Consider the following 20199-nt stretch of genomic DNA (forward strand, 5'->3'; position numbering starts at 1 on the left):
TAAAAGGTTTTATAAGGTTTCTACCTTATAAAAGCCTTATAAACACCTTGTAAAGGCTTTTACAAGATTTTTTAAAGAGTTTTAAAAGGTTTTTTAAACAACTTGTAAACGCTTTTACAAGATTTTTAAAAGGTTTTTAAAAGGTTTTAAAAGGTTTTTAAAAGGTTTTTAAAAGGTTTTCAAATGGTTTTTAAAAGGATTTTTAAAAGGTTTTTAAACACCTTTTAAATGCTTTTAAAAAGTTTTTAAAAGCGTTTACAAGGTGTTTAAAAACCTTTTAAAGCATTTACAAGCTTTTTAAAAGCATTTACAAGGTTTTTAAAAGCGTTTACAATGTGTTTAAAAACCTTTTAAAAACCTTGTAAACGCTTTTAAAAGTTTTTTAAAAGCATTTACAAGGTTTTTAAAAGGTATAAATTTCAATATTTTTGGCGGGAAAATTTTTCGATTTTGGCGAGAAAATTTTTTTTTTTGGCGGGAAAAAATATTTTTTTCGGGAAAAATTTTCGATTTTGGCGGGAAATTTTTTTGGCGGGAAAATATTTTCGATTTTGATGACTGTACATTCTTGCTGTCACTCAAAAAGGGTAATTTGGTCATTTTGTATATAAAGAGGGGTAGTTTTAAAAATGGTCAACATGAAGGGGTATTTTTAAAAAGAGATATGGAAAAAGGGGTATTTTTGAGAATGCCCCTATTTTTAAAACTGAAGCTGTTACTTTTATTATTAAAATGATAATGAAAATAAAAATAATTATTATTAAAATTGATCTTAAAAAAAGGAGAAAAAAATAAGAATAATTAATGTGTAAAAATAATTTATGTAAAATTTATATATAAACTTTTGGAGAACTTTTAAATATAATGGGGGAGAAAAGAATAAAATTTTATATTTTTTTTTAATTTTAAAGCCTAGTTTTGACGCTTTGAAAATTATGAGAAAACAAGGAAGGAAAAAAATAAGTGACTTACAAAGCTTTAAAAAAAAATTAAAGTCAAAAAAGTATGATTGGCAAATAAATGGCTTTCAAGGCTTTTATTTTTTTTAAAGTCTTAAAAGTCTTACACCAATCAGGGCCTAAATTGATATATATATATCTATCGAGAATTCAGCCAAAAAAAACCCAAACTTTACAGAATTTGCCAAAAAAAACATGAATTCTTATCTTGCCAAATAAACACTCAACTTTTAAATTAAGAATTTAAAAACGTCTTATGATTTAACCCCAGCAGTAAACGGCATTGCTAATGACGTTTAAGTTTTCTGTTAACTTAATAAATGGTGTGTTGATTTGGGAAGTCAATGAAAAGTTTGTTAATATATTTGAAAGTCAACAAAAGTTGAGTGTTTATTTGGCTAGATAAGAAATTTATGTTTTTTTTGGCAAATTCTGTAAAGTTTGGGTTTTTTTTGGCTGAATTCTCCTATATATCCCTATATATATTGTTGTGTTTTATAACCTTTACGTGTTGATCGGTTCTCCCGATACCTCCCGCAAACGCATAGCGGTTGCTAGCGATTGTGTATAATACAAGTAACTTCACTTTTGTGGTCTATGGAATTTAATAATTGACACACCAAAGGATGAGAGAGCTAAACTGTGGAAGAGTGAACTTGTTATAAAATCAAAATCAAACTAAACCAGATTCTTTTGCCTTTTTTGCTACGAATCTGGTTTAGTTTGATTTTGATTTTAGATTAGTTGAAATCAAACCGTCAAAACTAAAAGGGGTATTACACTTGTATTTTAAGGGATTTGGTGGGATTTATATATTTTAGGTTTTTGCAAGAATTAATTGAGCTTTTAGAAGAATTTTGGTTATTTATTAGAGTTTTATATATTTTTTTAAATATACTTTGTGATTTGGTGAGATTTTATTATTATATTTTGAGAGATTTTAGGATACTTTATAATAAAAAAATAATTGCCTTCAGAACTGAGATGACGATGACGTAATTCTGTCGACAAAAGCCTCTCTTAGGTACTCGTAGCTTTCACTCCCCCATCTCTTCCTATCCTCTTACATGGATCATCATCGAGAGCTGCTATCTGTAACAGAGCCATGAATCATCATCTCTTCATTATCTGCAACAGAGCTAAGGTTTAGTAGTAAGTAACAAGTAAACAAACCTTTAATTCTGATTCCTCAAACCCATTAACTCAAAGCTAAATCAAAAGAAAGATGAAGAGATAATTAACGACCTCACAAAATCCTAATTGAGATTAAACGGTGATCACCAAGCCGAGCCTGCAAAATAAAACCCAACATCATTTAATTCTCACCCTAAATATGAATGAACAACAAAAAACAGATCAAAGAATTTGTAACAAGTACCTCATCAACGATAAAAAAAAAAAAAAAACAGATCATACCTTCTCTCTTAGGATACTCGTAGCTCTCACTGCTCCCATCTCTTCCTATCCTCTTACAATAACTAAGCTTGCCGAGGATGAATGGACAATCATCAAACTTCTTCAAAGCATTTTCCCATGATCCAAATTCGATCCTGCATCAAAACACACAGAAATTTCAGCTTCTACTACTGAATTTTAAGTTTCAGAATGAGAACAAGGGACAAAGTTATTACGTTTATGTATTTACCTAGTCAATTGAACATATACATCTTACTAGACTGATCGATATGCACAGGCATGCTTATATATGGCTCTGCACTTAAACGGCTGTCTTGCTGCTTTGGAAATTTGTCTCCAAGCATCCTTGCAAGGTTTATACCTGAAACAAAATTATCAAATCAGACTTGGTGATTTTGTTACATTGAAGATGAAATCACTAGAGCGTGTTTAATTCATTGAGCTAGTAGAAAGATCTGATTCTCTCCATCTCTCAATGATAGTCCTACATCTTGGAATCATTTTCTCTCGGACAAGCTAATCACTTGATGATCTTCAGTCATTTGTATATCTCTCCCATTGAGACCGCCAAATGCAATTTTGATTTCCCAGAAAATACAGTTTTTTCTGGGAAGAGCTAGAAGACGTGACGAGGTGAGACTGTTTCTGTTTCAATTTTAATTTCCCAGAAAATACAGTTTTTTTCTCTTAGGAAATCCTTTAAAATTCTATCTCAAAAGGTAGGATTTTGAGGACGAGTATTTTCAACTAGAAAACAAATCAAAATCTTCAAAAATCATTCAAAATAGCAGTTTTTTAAAAAATTGTGATATTTTGAATAACGGTAGATTTCAATTAAGTTTTATAAATCATTGATTGAATAACAAGGGATTGCAAATTATTTTAAATGATTTTACATACATCTAAGTTGTAAAACATAGGATTTTAAAAGATTTTTAAAAGTCATTAATTGAATAACTAAGTGATTTTAAAAATACTCTAAAATATTTTAAAATATCAAGTTGAATACCCCTCTAAAACGCAAGTAATTTGGTTCGAAACTAAGTATTGGTTTGGGTATTAATTAGCTGAAAAAGTTTTGTGTTTGTGTAGTCTGTAGGCCCAAACTATGTCTTGTTGGGAGTAGAATAATCAAAACGTCATGTGAGTATGTAGAACGATCACCTCACTTTTGTTCACGTAGAATAAAAATGTTATTATGTTTTTCTCAGTTTCAAACTATGTCTATACAGAGATTTCTGGTAGAAGTCGGAGTCTCACTATAGTCTTTATGATGAACAAAGGGAAGGTGAGGTTCAAGCCGATCTCGATGCTTACCATCAACATTATGAGTATATCAAACCATACATTTTTTGTTTAGAGGCGTCGATGTTGAACGAGTAATGCTACTGGCTCAAGAATGATAATTAAGGAAGGCGAAACAAAAGACTTTATTTTGTCAAAGATCGTCGAATTACAATATATCCGTTAAAAGCCGATCCGCCAATTACAAAGTAAAAGTATTCTCAATTTGACTAATGATACTTAAAGCTAGAATCAGACGATCTCTTGAATCCTGCTCCCAGGTTACTTGATGCCTTATGCACGTCGCTCCCTTGGTATTTATAGTTGATGGGACGTTTCAACCTTCCTCGGGATCGATGTGGTACCGACTTAAAGTGAAGTCGGTGATCGTTTCTTTGCGGGCTGTCGTTTACTGGGCTGTCCGTCTTTATTGAGCCTTCTAGAAGCTTTGTCGGCCCGATAAAGGAGATTTTGTCAGTCAACATTTCTGGGGGTTATGCTGACTATTTTGGAATGGGCCAGAAGGGAGGCCTGTTAAGGCAGGGTGAAACCCATATCCAAGATATGATGCGCTTTACCAGGCAGAAAGGGTTTAATGGCATTTAGTATGCCAGCGCGATTCCTGGGTACAAGTTGATGGATCACCCGCCATCGAAAACCCACACTTGGCTGAATAGATACTTTTATGCTAAGGTCGATGATGCCTTGGTAGAGGATATATCTTTAGGCTTTAAGACTGAGTGGAATTTGTTCCCTGGTAGTTTCTTGGGTGGAACCTGCTTTCTTTTCTTATTTTGGCTGCTGATTGCTGATTACTTTGTTTTTGTTGGTTTTCAGAATCAGTTGACAAGTCGGCCGATCCGCCAATTCCCGACTTCTTTGAGGTTCGTGATTTGCTAAGGAGGCATACGGTTCTCGATTGGAGGAGCATTCCTTAGCTGGATCAGGTTAGAGGCAGGAAACCGTCAAAAGGTATTATCTTGGTATGCTCTCTATTGGTCTGATCGGCTTATTTCGCCCTGTTTCTTATTTATTTAACAGTTTTGGCATGTTCTCGCAGGACGTGTAAGTTGCAGAAACATGGTTAAAATGGGTGTTCCCAAGTATTCAGGTAAGCCTGTCCCAAAAAAGAGGGATCCGGTGGAAGAGAAAGAATTGCAGCTAGCCTTGAAGAAGAGTCTGGTTGACCATTCGTCTGCCTAGAGCTCTCGTGCCGTAGGTGCTTCAGGCAGTCGAGCTTCTGACAGTAAATCCTCTCGTGACAAAGGGAAAGCTAGTGATGCTGCTCGGCGAGATAAGGACATTGTCCCCATCGATCTTACAGTCGAAAAGGATCGCTCTTCTTCGAGGAATCCGCCTGACTCGACGGGGGATTCTGGTAAGTGCAAGGAAGTTCTGTCTGGTTCTGATGGGGTGGCTACGTTCAAAAAGTCTAGGACTTCCTCGCTGGATCCGAAGGATAAGGGTGTCCAGTCTTCCTACTCCCTCCACTTTTGTTATGCGACTCCTTTTCTGTCTGACAAGAGGGAGTTTGGTGCTCTTATTCCTGAAATCTCCAAGGTATCGGGTGACCGTTCCGAGGGGGATTTGAAGGAGGATGACGCATTTGACAAATGGGCTCGGCATGAACTCCAGGTTCTTCCCCTTCTCTTTTCTCTTCTTTTTTTTTTTACCTTTATTTGACTTTGTTTCAGTCAGCGAGCTTGGTGTATTTGATGGTTTGTCGCTATGAGCGCAGACTGAAGTCTGCCGACCAGGATATCGCTCTCGCCGAAGCTGGATTGAAGGATTGTCAGAATCAGATTGGCAAGTATCGGTCCGAGTCTACTAAGGCTTGGCGGGAGTCTGACCGCTTGAAGGAGGAGAACCACCAATTGCAAGGATCATTGGAACGCTCTTGTGCTGATGTTACTCGCTTGGAAGCCTCTGTTCATCAAGCTACGGAAGACTACGATCGTCGGCTTAAACTGGCGGTTGAGAAAAGGGCCGAGGAGGTTTGTCGCGAAGTGAGGGAGAGTTACCGCGAACGGTCGAACCAAATTCGTCGGCATATATGGGATGCGAGGCGGGCTTTTAATTCAATGATGATGAAGGCTCAGACGAATGGCATTGCAAAGCAGGTCGACGATCTTGTGAAGACTGGATGTGCGATTCCTGCTGAAACGATCCACTTTGTTGTAGACGGTTTGGCTTTTTGGGATAATGTTGTGGATGGTATGGAGATTCTTCCACTGGTTAACGATGGGTATGTGGTGACTCTGACTGCTGAGCATGTCGCGGCTAATGGACGGCGTATTCCCGGTTACGATGAGGTCGTCGATTTTGACGAGTATGGCTCAAACATGCCGTCCGCTGCTGCGAAGAACATGGAACCCGAGCTGCCTCGTGGGAATGATGACGAACGGCTCCGGATGTTGAATCGTAGAGGATGCCGCAAGGGACACCCGAACAGGACATTGTGACTGGTCTTGCCCTGGCGGATGCTGCTGTGGCTCCGATTTCTGAGGGAATAGAAGGACATGCCATCCAGATCCCGTGACTTATTAGTGGCACAGCCGTGGTGGACCTGCTAGCTCCTGTGCCTGCTCCCGAAGGTGTGAATGAGGTTGAGCCTGAATAAGCCCTGCGTGGTTTCTTGAATAATGCCGTTTGTGGCTTGCACCATTTTTAGGACTTATCTATGTTTTTTTTTTTTGCTTCTCTTTTGGATGAACCTGAATTGTTAGGAAGCTTTTGAGGGTGGTTTGTTTATACCCCCTCCCTTTTGGTTATGGATGAAGTGGTTAATGTTTGAGTTTGCAAAGTTTGAATTTGCCGTTCTCCTCCCTTTTTTTTTTGACGATCTGGGGGAGAGTCTAGGCAAAGTTGGAATTTGCCATAGTCCCCCCCCCCTTTTTTTTTTTTGACGAGCTGAGGGCGATTCTAGGAAAAGCTAGAATTTGCCATAGTCCCCCCCTCTTTTTTTTTTGACGAACTGAGGGCGAGTCTAGGCAAAGCTAAAATTTGCCATTGTCCCCCCCCTCTCTTTTTTTTTTTGACGAGCTGAGGGCGAGTCTAGGCAAAGCTAGAATTTGCCATAGTCCCCCCTCTTTTTTTTTTGACGAGCTGGGGGAGAGTCTAGGCAAAGTTGGAATTTGCCATAGTCCTCCCTTTTCTTTTTTTTGACGAGTTGAGGGCGAGTCTAGGCAAAGCTAGAATTTTTCATAGTCCCCCCTTTTCTTTTTTGACGAGCTGAGGGCGAGTCTAGGCAAAGCTAGAATTTGCCATAGTCCCCCCTCTTTTTTTTTTTTTTGACGAGCTGAGGGTGAGTCTATGCAAAGCTAGAATTTGCCATAGTCCCCCCTCTTTTTTTTTTGACGAGCTGAGGGCGAGTCTAGAAAAAGCTAGAATTTGCCATAGTCCCCCCTCTTTTTTTCTTGACGAGCTGGAGACTTTGTTGACTCGTAACCTTTGGACCCTTCAGTTTTGTCGCATTAAATGCTTGGGTTGAATGACTTGTTACTTTTCCGAGGCTTTTCTCATCATTACCGCGCGTGGACATTGCGTGTGGTGTGATTTTTGTTGCAGGATTTCGATTGGCTGCGGAGGGAGGCGCATTAAATGTTGGTAAGTGGACGGGCGGTTGATTAATGCGACGTCTTTTCGTTCTCCCCTCGTCCCTGCTATATAAAGGGAGGTGGGGGTGGGAGAGTAAACCACAGAACTTCCTCTTTTTTTTTTTAACTGATAATTCTGTCTCACTTTTCATTCTCTTTCTTTTTTCCTTGTTTGATCATGAGTGATTCCGATTATTCTGGGGAATGGGTTCTGGTGAACCGTAACCGTCTGTCTTCGCCCCGATCAGGACCGTCGACGAGTTGTGACCGGATCGTCTTTGGTCATCCTCGAACTGATCGTTCGCCTTCACCAGTCCGTATCAATCCGGTTCAACCTAGTGATGGGTCAGGTCGCTTTGTGGAGGCTCGCCCACATGATTTGTTCTTCCCTTGGAAGAAGCCTCCAGTTGCTGCTGCTTCACCTCTTTTTCGGCCGTTGCTGCGAGATTTTGTGCAGGGCGTTGCTGAGATTCTGGTAGAGTTTCTTCAATCTCTGACTCGTGAGGAAAGGCGTCAGGCGGTTGGCTGGTTTAGAACGGTGAGCCCGTCATTTATCTTTTACTTTGCCATTCTTATGCTCTTGACTGTTAGGTTTTACTTTCGTTTTCTTCTCCTCCTCCCTTCTTTTTGTAGATTGAGATTCAACATCTTGCCTATCGCCGCCAGCATGAGTTTTTGGTCGAGCAGAGAATGGATCTTGAAATGGGGATGAGGAAATTGGAGGCTGGGCCGGAGGATTGGGAGCGATTCGGGTTTGGGAAGTTCCGCATGATGCCCTTTTGGCTCCCCGATCGGATCTGTGCTCTTCGCTGTGAGGGTCGTGGAGGTCGCTGAGGGCACCCGGCGTGTTGTTTACCTTAATCTTTTATGAACTGAACTAATGTGTTTTTTTTTCTTTATTTTTGTGCCGTATGTAGGGTTGCTGACTCTTTTCGGGCCCTTGATTGTTATCGGGCATAACGTGTGTTTTTTGTTGAACATTGCACCCGGTTGGCGGGTTTTATTTTAGAATATGATATGCTATCTGTTTGTTTTATTTATCTTTTTGGTTTTTCTCGACAGTGAGACGTCTCTCATCTTATTATGTCGAGCCGAATGACTTTGTTCGGAACCATATGCTTTTTGTTTGTAGTCTGCTTTTGCAGGGTGTTGCTGTTAAATTTCAGAAGCGGGAAGCGTTGAGTTTGCGTATTGAAGCCCAGCTTATACCTTGCCTCGGATCAAAGGGATTGTGCGAGGGTGGCGGCTTATTTTGCTCGTCGATCATGGACTACATGTGGGCATTGCTTAGAGCCCAGCTTTTACCTACACTTCGCTTGGAGTGTGGCATTTTGTTTTGTTTTTTTTTTTTAGTCGGACAACTGGCCAAATTGCCGACATTATTATTTGCATGTTTGTTATTCTCCCCCTTCTTTTTTTGAGGCATTTTCGTGTTATGACGCTTGTCAAATTTTGTAAGGCAGTATGCTTAATAAAAAGAATACCAAAGTGATTTGCAAATAAATTTTTATAAGTAGTGGCTGCACCTTTTCAGGTTGCCTACTGATACTTTTAATTTTGTGGTGATTGATGATGAATGATGATAGATATGATGAACAGGTGGAATGCAAGGAGATCAATTACCCTTATGTAGTTGTAGCATAAAGGATGTCAAACAAAATTGAGTGTGATGCAAGCAATCAGGATATGAACATTCACGTCGATCTAGGGAGCGATAAGCAGCTTGTTGAGATGCTCTTGAAGACCTTGAAGACATTTTCAAATAGAACTGAAAGGAATAAACTCAAAGATTAATGTTAATAGGTTAGTGACCTAAAAACCAAAAGAACAAAGCTTTGAGCAGGAAGATGAACTTGAGAGAGATTTTAAGCAAGAATTTGATTGTTTTAAGAAAAATGAGAGAGTGTGAGAAGCATAGGATCGAGTTTAGATCTATATAAAGAAGCTAAGGGGACAAGGAGATAAGAGTGGAGCGTCCATACCATTCAAATTTGAATTGGGAATCTTTGACTCACTTTTTGATGCCACTCGACCCCACCACTCGACTGCATGTGGTCGAGTTCCTTGACCAAAATTTGAACTTTGAACTTCTTTCTCCCCCCCCCCCCACTCGATCGTGCAAGAAAATGAGAACCGATTGGGCCTTGGTTTTCATACCACTCGATCGAGTACCTCTTGTGGGCCGGTCGAGTGGGCCTGCGAGTCCACTTCTACAAGTCCAATTCTCTCCAAACCCATCTACACTCTCATTAAAAAGCCTGCCCAACACAAACATAAAAGAAAAGAAATCATAACTACAAGGAAAATTAAACATATGTACAATGATACCTTAGGGACTTCCTCCCTAGTGAGCTTGTTTAAAGTTACTAAGCTTGACTTTTGATGCCTTTTCAGGCTTGGTTTAGATACCAAGGAGGTGATGAAATCCTCCCTGGCACCTCATGATCACTTTGGTGTTCCTTCTTGATCACTACCTCCTTAACACATGAACCTTGTTTCTTTTTAATCTTGAGCCTTGGTCTTGCCTTCTTCAAAGACATCTTGTTGAGCTGAACTTGAAGATCCTTCACTAGATCAGTCAACTCTTGAACTGAACCCTTGAGCTTTTCCACTGATTTCTCATGAGACGAGAGCTTAGCTTTTGGAGTTGCCACTTCACTTGAGACCTCATGACCACCTTTATCCTTGATAGTAAAAGGTTGATCATCAATGGTAGGCAAGTTGGTTGGGTTATATATGTCAAATTTCATGGTTAAACCCTCAGCTATGTTCAAGGTTACAAGACCTTCCTTGACATCTATAACAGCTCCAGCACTGGCTAAGAATGGTCTCCCTAGAATGATAGGGTCTTCAGTGTCCACCAACCTTCACATAAGTCCACCAAGCTTGAAGACGGTCTTCAGTGACTTGAATTAAGTCTATCATCCATCTCTATAACCACAAAGTCAGTGGGAATTCTGGCCTTGCCTATCTTGACTGGAAGGCTTTCCAACTTACCAAACACATCCTTGTTTGATCCATCAGCTAGACTTATGTGAAGGTTGGTGGACTTGAATTCAGTGTGTCCAAGCTTTTGGGCTATAGAGTAAAACATTACATTGATAAATGCTCCCAAGTCACATAAGCACTGGTTGAAGTGAAGATAGCTTAATGAGCAAGGCAGATAGAAATGACCTGGATCTTCAAGTTTAGTTGGGATAATAACTCCCTCAATCTCTTCAAGATCCTTCTTGTCTTGATTTTGACCTTTCTGCTTTGACATCTCAAGTAGCATATTCTGATAGAGAGGATATGGAGCATACTGTTCCAAGGCAGGTCCTCTCTCTTCTTCCTTAAATGCAATGACAACCTTTTCCTTCAAAGCCATCACTTCCTCTTTCTTCTCAATGACGACCTCTTCTTTCAAAGCCTTCACTTCCTCTTGTTGCAAAACCATCATTTTCTCAACAATTTCCCTTAGTTCCTTCAGCTTTTGTGCCTTGAAACGTCCTGAGAATGGTAGAGGTGGTTTGTATACTTAACAGGCTTAACAGCTTCATGTCTTCAACTCGATCGACCACTCGATCAGGCACTCGGTCGAGCACTGGCTTGAGCATCTAGTCGAGTGCTTTGACGGCTTCAGTCTGCTTTGAAGAACCATTACTCTGGGCTTCAATAAATGACAAATCCTCCCCAGCTTGAACCTCACTGTCCTCAGTGACAGCTTCCTCATAGACATGAATGGCCTTAGCAGTAAACTCCCTTGGGTTTTGAACAGCTTTTCCTGGAATTTGAGTACGCTTTTAAGCTGAAGTAGAAGCAATGTTGCTCTCCATGTACTTCACTCTAGAGTTAAGACCTTCAAACTTCATGTTGAGATCGTTATACTGAGAAGTCAGCTTTTGGTTCAGCTCAGCAAACTTCTTTGCATCCTCAATCTGCCCATTGGCTTGCCAAAACAACATTTGTTGCATCATAGTTCTCAAATCTGGTTCTTGGCCTTGGTAGGTCTGAAACCTTGGAGGGGGGCACAACTGAGGCTGGAACCCTTGGTGTTGTTGCTTGGGTGCATAGTTGTTTTGCTGTTGAGGCTGTTGAGGTGGATAGACTTGATCTTGAGGATTGGCTACATTGGTGCTTCTATAGGAGAGGTTGTTGTTCTTGAATCCTCCTCCTTGATTGTAACCTTTGAAGCCTCCTTGGTTTTGCATGTAGTAGAGCTCAGCAAACTCTCTCCCCATCTTGAACTTGAGAGTCTTCTTCACCAATGAAGTGAATGGTCTTTTGTTAGCTAAGGAGAATCTTGTCCAACTTCTCATGAACAACCTTCAAGTCCTTCTTATACTTCTCATCTTGATCATTGGAGACAAACCTTACTGTTTTTTCATAGTCTTCATTGTAGTTGCCATCTGAATGAGCTAGATTCTCCACCAACTCACAACCTTCTTCTACATTCTTGTTGAGGAAGTTGCCATTGGAGGCTGTGTCCAAAAGCATCCTTATCTTAGGTAGAACTCCTCTATACAAGGTGCTGAGCAAAGACTCATTGCTGAAGCCATGGTGTGGGCATTGAGTTTGGAAGCCCTTGAATCTCTCCCATGCTTCACAAAAGCTCTCATTATTCCTTTGTGCAAAACAAGAAATTTCATTCCTCAACCTTGCAGTTCTAGCATTGGAGAAGAACTTAGCTAGAAAGGCCTTCTTGCAAGCATCCCATGTGGTGATTTCTCCAGTTGGAAGTGTCTTCTCCCATAGATGAGCTTTGTCTCCAAGTGAGAAAGGAAACAGCGTAAACTTGAAACCATCTTCACTAACACCATTGATCTTGGTGAGACCACATATCCTATCAAACTCATCAAGGTGGTTTAAGGGATCTTCCATTGGCAAACCATGGAACTTGTTTGCTTGAATCATAGAGATCAAACCACTCTTGATCTCATAGTTGTTGTTGGCAACTGCAGGAGGAACAATACCAGCTCTTTGGTTATGTGTGTTTGGTGCATCTCTAGCACCAATGTTCCTTGGCCTTTGAACTTCATTAGCTTATTGCTCCATTAGCAACTGTTGTTCTTGTTCTTGGAGGATTCTTGTTCTCTGCTGTCTCAGATCTCTTGGTCGCCGGTTGATGTGATCAAGGAGCCTTTGAAGATTCTGACTACCCTTGGATCTTGTTTGCATCAACTGACTCGAGCACTGACTCGAACAGGCACTCGATCGAGCACAGGCTCGAGTGGATGGTCGAGTTGACTGAGATGAGAAGTCTAATTGTATCCGGGGTGTGGCTCGATCAGGTACTCGATCGTGCAGACGGTCGAGTGCTGGTCGAGTTGGTACCTGCGACTCAAAACAACCAAGCAGAGGAAGAATCTTGATCAGTAGTGATCGAAAGGGCTATAGAACTTAATCTCAGACTTATGTAGATCCTAAATGTCACAAACAAACACTCAAAATTGGCAACGGCACCAAATTGATACCCTTTTCTTATGGTGATTGATGATGAATGATGATAGAGATGATGAACATGTGGAATGCAAGGAGATCAATTACCCTTATGTAGTTGTAGCGTAAAGGATGTCAAACCAAATTGAGTGTGATGCAAGCAATCAGGATATGAACATTTATCTAAGTGAAGCCAATTATGATGATGATTTGGAACTAACAACCTAATGACAAATATGAAATACAAAATGTAAAAGCTACTAAGACAAGATACTAAATGCAAAGAGAACAGAATGATCAAGGCAGTGATGAACCTAAACAAAAACACTAATTAAACTAATGTAAGACAAGTAATGAACAGGATTGAACAGAAAACTAAGTGAATGCAACAAGAATGAAACTATAATGAAACAGGGAATGAAACAGGACAGATGCATAACATAAACAAGAGACTCTGGGACGAGCTCGAGCAAGCACTCGATCGTATGCTCGATCGAGTACTAGGTCGAGTGGACAAATACGAGAAACAGAGCAACAATCAAAAACAGAGCAGAACGAAAGTAAATCAGACAACAAGCGATTGAACAGGATTTAAACAGGGAAATCAATAGACAAAGAAGGTCCTAAGGATGGATTCATGGGCTGGACTCAAACTATGGTTATCTAAACTGGTCAACAAACCTCAATCAAACATGAGCTATCTATAGACAATGATCTCTAAAACATGTAATCCAATCTCTTGGCAATAACAATCAAGCTAAGATATTTCTAGGCTAGTTCTCACTTAGCAAAGAACATATAAAAGCAGACATTAAACAACAGATCATTTATGTCAAAAATCAAACAAAACATCTAATCTCTTAGCATGCTTAATGATAATCTCTAGATCTAGCCTTATCTAGCAACTTAGAAATTGGTGTGATGCTAAGAAGCTTAAGATCTAACCTTACCCTCTCAGATATAAGGATAACATAGAACATATCTAGCCTAGAAGAGATCTATAACAAACAAGCTTGACCAATCTAAACAACCACAACCATTATCCAGCCTAACCCATCCTTAAGATCTAAGCACACTACTCACAATCACTAATTATGATGAACAAAATTGTAAACCCAGAAATCAATGAAACTTGCTTAATTAGAGAGATAAGACAAGATCTACAATATTGAATAAGGAATCAAACTCAAAATCTTAATACTTTGAAAGTTATTCAACCAGCAACTATCAAAGATTTCTCTTGTTTTTTTGCAAAAGTGGCTAAAAGATCTAAAAAAAAAAAGAAGACTAAAAAGTAATAATTCCCAAAAGGGTAAATACTAAGTTGACAGATTTTCTAAAAGGTTCCTCCCTTTGGTGACTGCAGGGTACAAGACTTTATATAGAAAAAGGAGGGGAAGCCCTAAAAATACTAAAAGACAAAATAGATGGACGGCTCGGTCAACTCGACCTGGTGCTCGGTCGAGTGCCTGGTCGACTGACCTCTTCTTCTGCTTCTTCCATCCGGTCGAGTCTTTTTCCGCACACGGTCGAGTGTCTGGTCGAGTGGGCGGTTGAGTGGACTTCCGGACCTTGATTCTTCAGCTCTAACTCCCTTGTTTTCTTCTCTTGATAGCTTCAATCTTCTTCAGCATTCTTTCTATGCTTCTTAGGCTCCAAAATCACATGTTTATGCAAGAAACTATGCAAATGCAATGCAACTCTACTCTAATGCATAAACAGTTCTAAAGCTATGCAATAATGGCCAAACTAGATAGTAAATGATGCAAAAGATGTGAATATACTAAGGGAAAACAAGGTAAAATATATGAACATCACCTACGTACCTTCCCTTTTTCTTAAGAAAAAAGAAGGATCAAGCCTATCGTAGTTCAGATTACATAGATAGCAGATATCCTAAAATAGTAAAACCTCTTTTTTTTTTTAATAGAAATAACACTTTAGGTTGCCAGCGTTCCAAGATCGCGGAATTGCTTCTCCGGACATGGTCACTAGCTCGTAGACTCCTGGGCGGACGACTTTGGAGACTTGGTACGGGCCTTCCCATTTTGCACAGAGCTTGCCGGCGTTGAGTTCGGCGGTATTCTCGAACACTTTGCACAAGACGAGATCTCCTTCTCTGAAAGATCGCAGGTTGACCTTTTTGTTATAATGACGAGCTGCTGCTTGTTGGTAGTTCTAGATTTGGAGTAGGGCGTGATCTCGCAATTCCTCGATCTTGTCTAGGTTATCGTAAAGCATTTCTTCATTTAACTCTAGGTTTTTGACTAGCAAAGTTTGGCGTAAACTGCCGACACTAACTTCAGCTGGTGACACAAACCATACGCTAGTGAGAACGGGGTTTGTCCGGACGCTCTTCGCGGGGTTGTTCGGTGAGACCACAGCACACCGTCTAGCTCGTCGGCCCAGAGTCTTTTCTTTTCTTTGAGTCGCTTCTTTAGGCCGCTTATGATTGTCTTGTTAGTTGCTTCCGCTTGGCCGTTACCTTGGGGGTACCTCAGAGTTGACTTGCTAAGGCGGATGCGCCAGCTTGCACAGAAGTCGTCGAACTTCTTGGATATGAATTGCGACCCATTATCAGTGACGATCTCGTATGGTAATCCATGTCGGCATATTATATTTTTCCAAACAAAATTTTGGACCTCATTTGCTTGGATTTTCTTATAGGACTCTGCCTTGACTCACTTGGTGAAGTAGTCCGTCAATATGAGGAGGAACTTTTTGCCGTGCGAGGCAGGAAGTGGTCCAACAACATCCATCACCCATCTCATGAATGGATACAGCGCTGTTGTGGTGGAGAGTAATTCCGCCGGGGCGTGTATATCGGACGCGTGTCTCTGACATTTCTCGCATTTAACGGCGAATTGCTCGCAATCGTTGACCATAGTTGGCCAGTATATTCCACGCTTTTTGATCTTGAGTGCTAAAGCATGTCCACCAGAGTGCTTTCCGCCGGCCCCTTCATGCGTTTCTTGCATTACTCGGTGGGCCTCTTCTGCCGAGATGCAGTGTAATAAAATGCCGGCCGCACTCCATCGGTAGAGGCGCCCTTCAATTATGGCATATTGTGCCGCTTTTGTCTTAAGTCGCCGAGCTTGCCATTTGTCTGCTGGGGTTGTCCCTTCATTGATGTATTGAAGTATCTCTTGTCGCCAATTGGTTAGTTCGGCACCACTAGGTCGCATTTCTTCATCGAGGTCAGCCGGATCCTGGGGGTCGGCGGATATTACATTGATGTAGCCCCCATCGTCAATGCTGTTTGTAGAAATGCTCTCGACTGGGATTACTCGACGTAAGTCGAGGTCCGAGGTCGATGCTAGAACAGCCAGAGCATCTGCGGGAGCATTAGCACTTCAAGGTATTTTGTCGATTGCGAAATGATCAAATCCTTGTGCGAGCTCTCTTACTATCCTTAAGTAAGCATCCATGCGACCGCATTTGGGGTCATACTCACCTTTGTACTGATTGGCGACGAGCTGGGAGTCGCAGTAGGCGTGAAATCACTTCACGCTGATCCGTGCTTCAAGTTGCATCCCGACAAGTAGTGCTTTGTATTCTGACTCATTGTTTGTTGCAGTGAAGTTGAGACGGAACGATTGCTCGACGACCTCGCCGGTAGGTGATGTGAGGCAAATTCCGATTCCTGAACAATGTTGCGACGATGCTCCGTCGACGTGCAAATACCAGTTTTCTTCGGTTGGGTAGAAGAGGTGAAATGCTGTGGCAGTTCGACGATAAAATCTGCCAATACCTGAGACTTCATGCATGTCCGGCCGAGGTACTCGATGTCATACTCGCTTAATTCAACCGCCCATTTTGCCATACGACCGGATTTTCCTGGGCTATGAAGAATTTGCCTTAGAGGTTGGTTTGTCAGGATTGCGATCGTTTGTGACTGGAAGTAAGGCCTATGTTTGCGAGCTGAGATGACCACGGCGTAGGCTATTTTTTCCAGGTTTGGATAGCGCAGCTCGGCCCCATCTAACGTCTTGCTAACGTAGAAAATAGGCTTTTTTCACCTCGGTCGTCTCTGACTAGAACCCCGCTGATTGCCGATCCGGAAACAGCAATATACAGGTAAAGCTTCTCTCCTTCTTCGGGCTTCGAGAGTATGAGTGGGGTGATCAAATAAGTTTTTAGCTCGACGAATGCCTGTTCACATTCAGTCATCAATTCGTACTCCTTGTTCGTTGACCGAAGCAACTGGTAAAACGGCAAGCATTTGTCGGTTGATTGTGAGATGAATCGGTTAAGGGCTGTTATTCTGCCGGTCAACCGTTGGACTTTGCGCTTGTTCCTTGGCGAAGGCATATTGAGTATAGCCTTGATTTGCTTCGGGTTCGCCTCTATTCCTCTCTTAGCGACGATGTATCCTAGAAATTCGCCGGACTTTACGCCGAATGAACATTTTGCCGGTTTAAGCTTCATGTTGTACTTATTAAGAGTTTGGAAATATTTCTGAAAATGCTCGACATGATCGCTTGCACTTGCAGACTTGACTAGTATATCGTCTATGTACACCTCCATGGTTATCCCCAGCTGGTCTGCGAATATCTTATTGATGAGACGTTGATAGGTGGCCCCCGCATTTTTTAGTCCGAACGGCATGACCTTATAGCAAAACATGCCCTGATCGGTGATAAAGGCAGTTTTCTTGCGGTCGTCGGTGTGCATCAAGATTTGATTGTATCCTGAGAAGGCATCCATGAAGGAAAGTAATGCATTCCCTGCCGTGTCTTCGACGAGTCTCTCGATGTGCGGCAATGGGTAACTATCCTTGGGGCAGGCTTTATTCAGGTCAGTGAAATCGATGCAGACCCTGTTTTCCCCGTTTTTCCTTTTTACCACCAAAGGGTTTGCTAGCCACTCGGGATTTATGACTTCCATGACGGATCCGGCTGCGAGCAATTTCTTGACCTCGTCATTTACTGCTTTGGATCATTTGGGGCCGAGCTTACGCCGCTTTTGCTTTACTAGTTTGTAGGTTGGGTCAACGTTAAGCTCGTGGCTCGTGACGTCCATACTGATTCCAACCATATCGTCGAAAGACCAGGAAAAGGTGGAAGCATTATCTTTCAAGAATTGAATCAAGTCAGCTCTTATTGTCGGATCAAGGTCTGCACCAATTCCGATGCACCACTTTGGGTCACTCTCGTCAATATTGATTTCGTCGATCAGATGATGACTTGGAATTTCCTCAGGGCTGGGGGTTGGCAACTCGTCCATTGCTTTCTTTGATTGCTATAAATCAACGGCTTTTCCTAGTTTGCACTGAATAACAAAATAGCTCCTGGCATCGCCTGGTTTCCTTTAATCGTACATATTTGGCCGGACAGAGGGAATTTGACACACTAATGGTAAGTTGACGGGACAGCCTGCATGTCGTGAATCCAAGGGGATCCTAGAATGATATTATAGACTGTTGGTTTGTCGATGACGACAAACTTGTGCCACAAGGCTACGCATGACACGTAGATCAGCAACTTGTTTGTGCCAGATGACATCATGTAGTTTCCGTTGAACCCTATCAACGGCCTGATCGATGGTTTGATTTCTCTGTTGTTGTCTTCCATCTTGTCTAGGACATCTCAGAAGATAACGTTGACGGAGCTCCCGTGTCAATCATAATCCTTGTTACTTCGCTCTCGCCGATGTGCAACTCGATGACGAGAGAGTCGTTATGTGGGAAGATGACTCCAACTAGGTCGTCTGCCGTGAATGTGATTGGTGGAACAAACAACAGAACTTTAACTGTCCATATTGCGGTCGTGCCGGCCTTCACGTAGTCACGGATGGAACGCACAGAATCTCTGCAAGCTGTCAGGCCCCCCATGATCATGTCAACATGACGGCGAGGTGGCAATTGGGTTGCTTTCGGGTTGCCATAAAGGGTGTAGGTGCCGAGCGCTATTGGAAATTTCACACATTGATGGTACGTTGAGACCACGGCCTTCATTTTATTGAGCCAAGGCATTCTGAGGATAACATTATATGCAGTTTTCTTATCAACGAAAGTGAAGTCAAAGAGGTGGACCGTTCCGCCAACGTATATAGGTAGCATGATTTTGCCAAGGGAAGTGAGGGAGCTTCCATCGAAACCGGTTAGAGTTTGCACCTCTGGCATGGCAAGATGCAAGTCGACTTTTATCCAGGAAAGTGCACTCCTAAAGATAACATTTACTAAACTTCCCGTGTCAACCAAGACATCTGGGACTAGGCAGTTGCCAATATTCACTTCGACGACTACAGGTCCGGTGGCCGAATTGGGCAGTCCTGCAGCATCTTCTTCATTGAACATGATCGGAGCGTACGACCGGCAAGTAGGTGTGCTACCAGGTAACCAGACGCTATCAGTACTATCGACATCGTGGATAGGATATACAGCGCGAGGCAAGTTGGGGTCGAATGGAAGGCTTCCCATTATTACGTTGATCCTACGATGGGCCGGGGGTGGTGGTGCGTTGGCCGACTGATTTTCTTGTCCGCCTGTCTAGTTAACAGCTTCGGGCTGGTTATTTGGCACCAGTCGGTTATTTGGGCCCTGTTTCCTTAGACGACCTCATGCGTTACCTCAGCCTTGCGGAGCATTGCTTTTGTACTGGCACAACTGCACTGTGACCTCGCCATTAAGATATTTTCCTAGCAGCGCATTTGGCAAGTGCCTGCAAGATTGTGTCGAGTGTCCGGTATACTCATGTAGCTCACAGTAGAGATTATGGTCGGGCTCCTCCCTCGCTCCCTTTGGTGGGGTCGTCGGTACTAGTCCTGACGAGCTAGCAACTGGGGGCGGTGGGGCGTCGTTGACGAGGTATGTCGCGCCCCTCTTCTTGTTGTCTGCGAGGTACTCTTTCTCGAGATGCTGAAGAGGATCATGGTATACCTCTTTTATCTTGCCGATTGTTAGTTGGGCTCCGGTGGAGGAGCGCTTTTTATCGAAGACGACATTTTCCTCTTCCATTTCGATATGGACTCCTGCTTGATGGAGGGCATCTTGGAAAGTAGGGAATCTGTTCAACTTAAGATCTTCGAGGAACTTTGATTCATACCATAGACCCTTTTGGAGAGCGGCAAGCGAAACGCTATGGGGGACATTCACCTGTGTGGCAATCTTTTTAAACCTATCCATGAACTTTTGCAATGGCTCGTGCTCTCCTTGCTCGATATTGTGGAGGTCGGCGAATGTCGCGGTGGGGATAGCCAGGATCGAGTATTGCTTCAGAAAGGTCAACGAGTGCGTGTAGAAACTATCAATTGAGTCGGGCGGAAAAGAAGAAAACCAGCCCAGGGCGTCACCACTCAAGTTTTCTATAAACAGCTGGCATTTCCCCACCTCGAGCTCTTCTGGGGGAAATTCGCATCGATGGATTGCGATCTCAAACGACGTTAGATGATGGGTTGGATCCGAGTCGCCCTTTTATGGGGTCAAGTGTTTGATCTTACAATCCGAACGGACAACAACTCGGCGAATTCAAGCGGTGAACGGTGTCTTTTGGGACTGTTCCAACATGTGATCCACGTCGGGTGCT

At 42.1% G+C, this 20199-nt stretch overlaps 2 protein-coding genes and 1 non-coding gene across 3 annotated transcripts; all 3 read left to right on the top strand.

The window, feature by feature from the left end:
* The first annotated feature begins 4295 nt into the window (after positions 1-4295).
* Positions 4296-6121, top strand: LOC147938161 (uncharacterized). The gene is made up of 5 exons (XM_087465506.1): positions 4296-4416; positions 4497-4570; positions 4701-4770; positions 4879-5294; positions 5354-6121. Exons 1-5 carry the CDS (start codon positions 4296-4298, stop codon positions 6119-6121), a joined length of 1449 nt encoding a protein of 482 aa, XP_087321632.1.
* A 1312-nt stretch (positions 6122-7433) lies between these two features.
* Positions 7434-8089, top strand: LOC147938162 (uncharacterized). Its single transcript, XM_087465507.1, has 2 exons — positions 7434-7793; positions 7889-8089. The coding sequence occupies exons 1-2, from the start codon at positions 7434-7436 to the stop codon at positions 8087-8089; spliced, it is 561 nt and encodes a 186-aa protein (XP_087321633.1).
* Positions 8090-11786: 3697 nt separating this feature from the next.
* LOC147938163 (small nucleolar RNA R71) lies at positions 11787-11893 on the top strand. The gene has a single exon (XR_015567478.1). It is a non-coding gene; the product is annotated as a small nucleolar RNA R71 (small nucleolar RNA).
* Positions 11894-20199: the final 8306 nt, after the last annotated feature.

Source organism: Camelina sativa, chromosome 9 (assembly GCF_030686135.1).
Source record: "Camelina sativa cultivar CO46 ecotype springtype chromosome 9, ASM3068613v1".
In the NCBI taxonomy this organism is placed as follows: Eukaryota; Viridiplantae; Streptophyta; class Magnoliopsida; order Brassicales; family Brassicaceae; genus Camelina; species Camelina sativa.

Bases quoted from the DNA above. Each gene is read 5' to 3' on its own strand.
- LOC147938161 (XM_087465506.1), top strand. From the start codon at position 4,296: ATGGATCACCCGCCATCGAAAACCCACACTTGGCTGAATAGATACTTT. The intron at 4,571-4,700 runs GTTCTCGATTGG...TTTATTTAACAG, and splicing joins ATTTGCTAAGGAGGCATACG to TTTTGGCATGTTCTCGCAGG. The intron at 4,771-4,878 runs GTAAGCCTGTCC...CTCGTGCCGTAG, and splicing joins GGGTGTTCCCAAGTATTCAG to GTGCTTCAGGCAGTCGAGCT.
- LOC147938162 (XM_087465507.1), top strand. From the start codon at position 7,434: ATGAGTGATTCCGATTATTCTGGGGAATGGGTTCTGGTGAACCGTAAC. The intron at 7,794-7,888 runs GTGAGCCCGTCA...TTCTTTTTGTAG, and splicing joins CGGTTGGCTGGTTTAGAACG to ATTGAGATTCAACATCTTGC.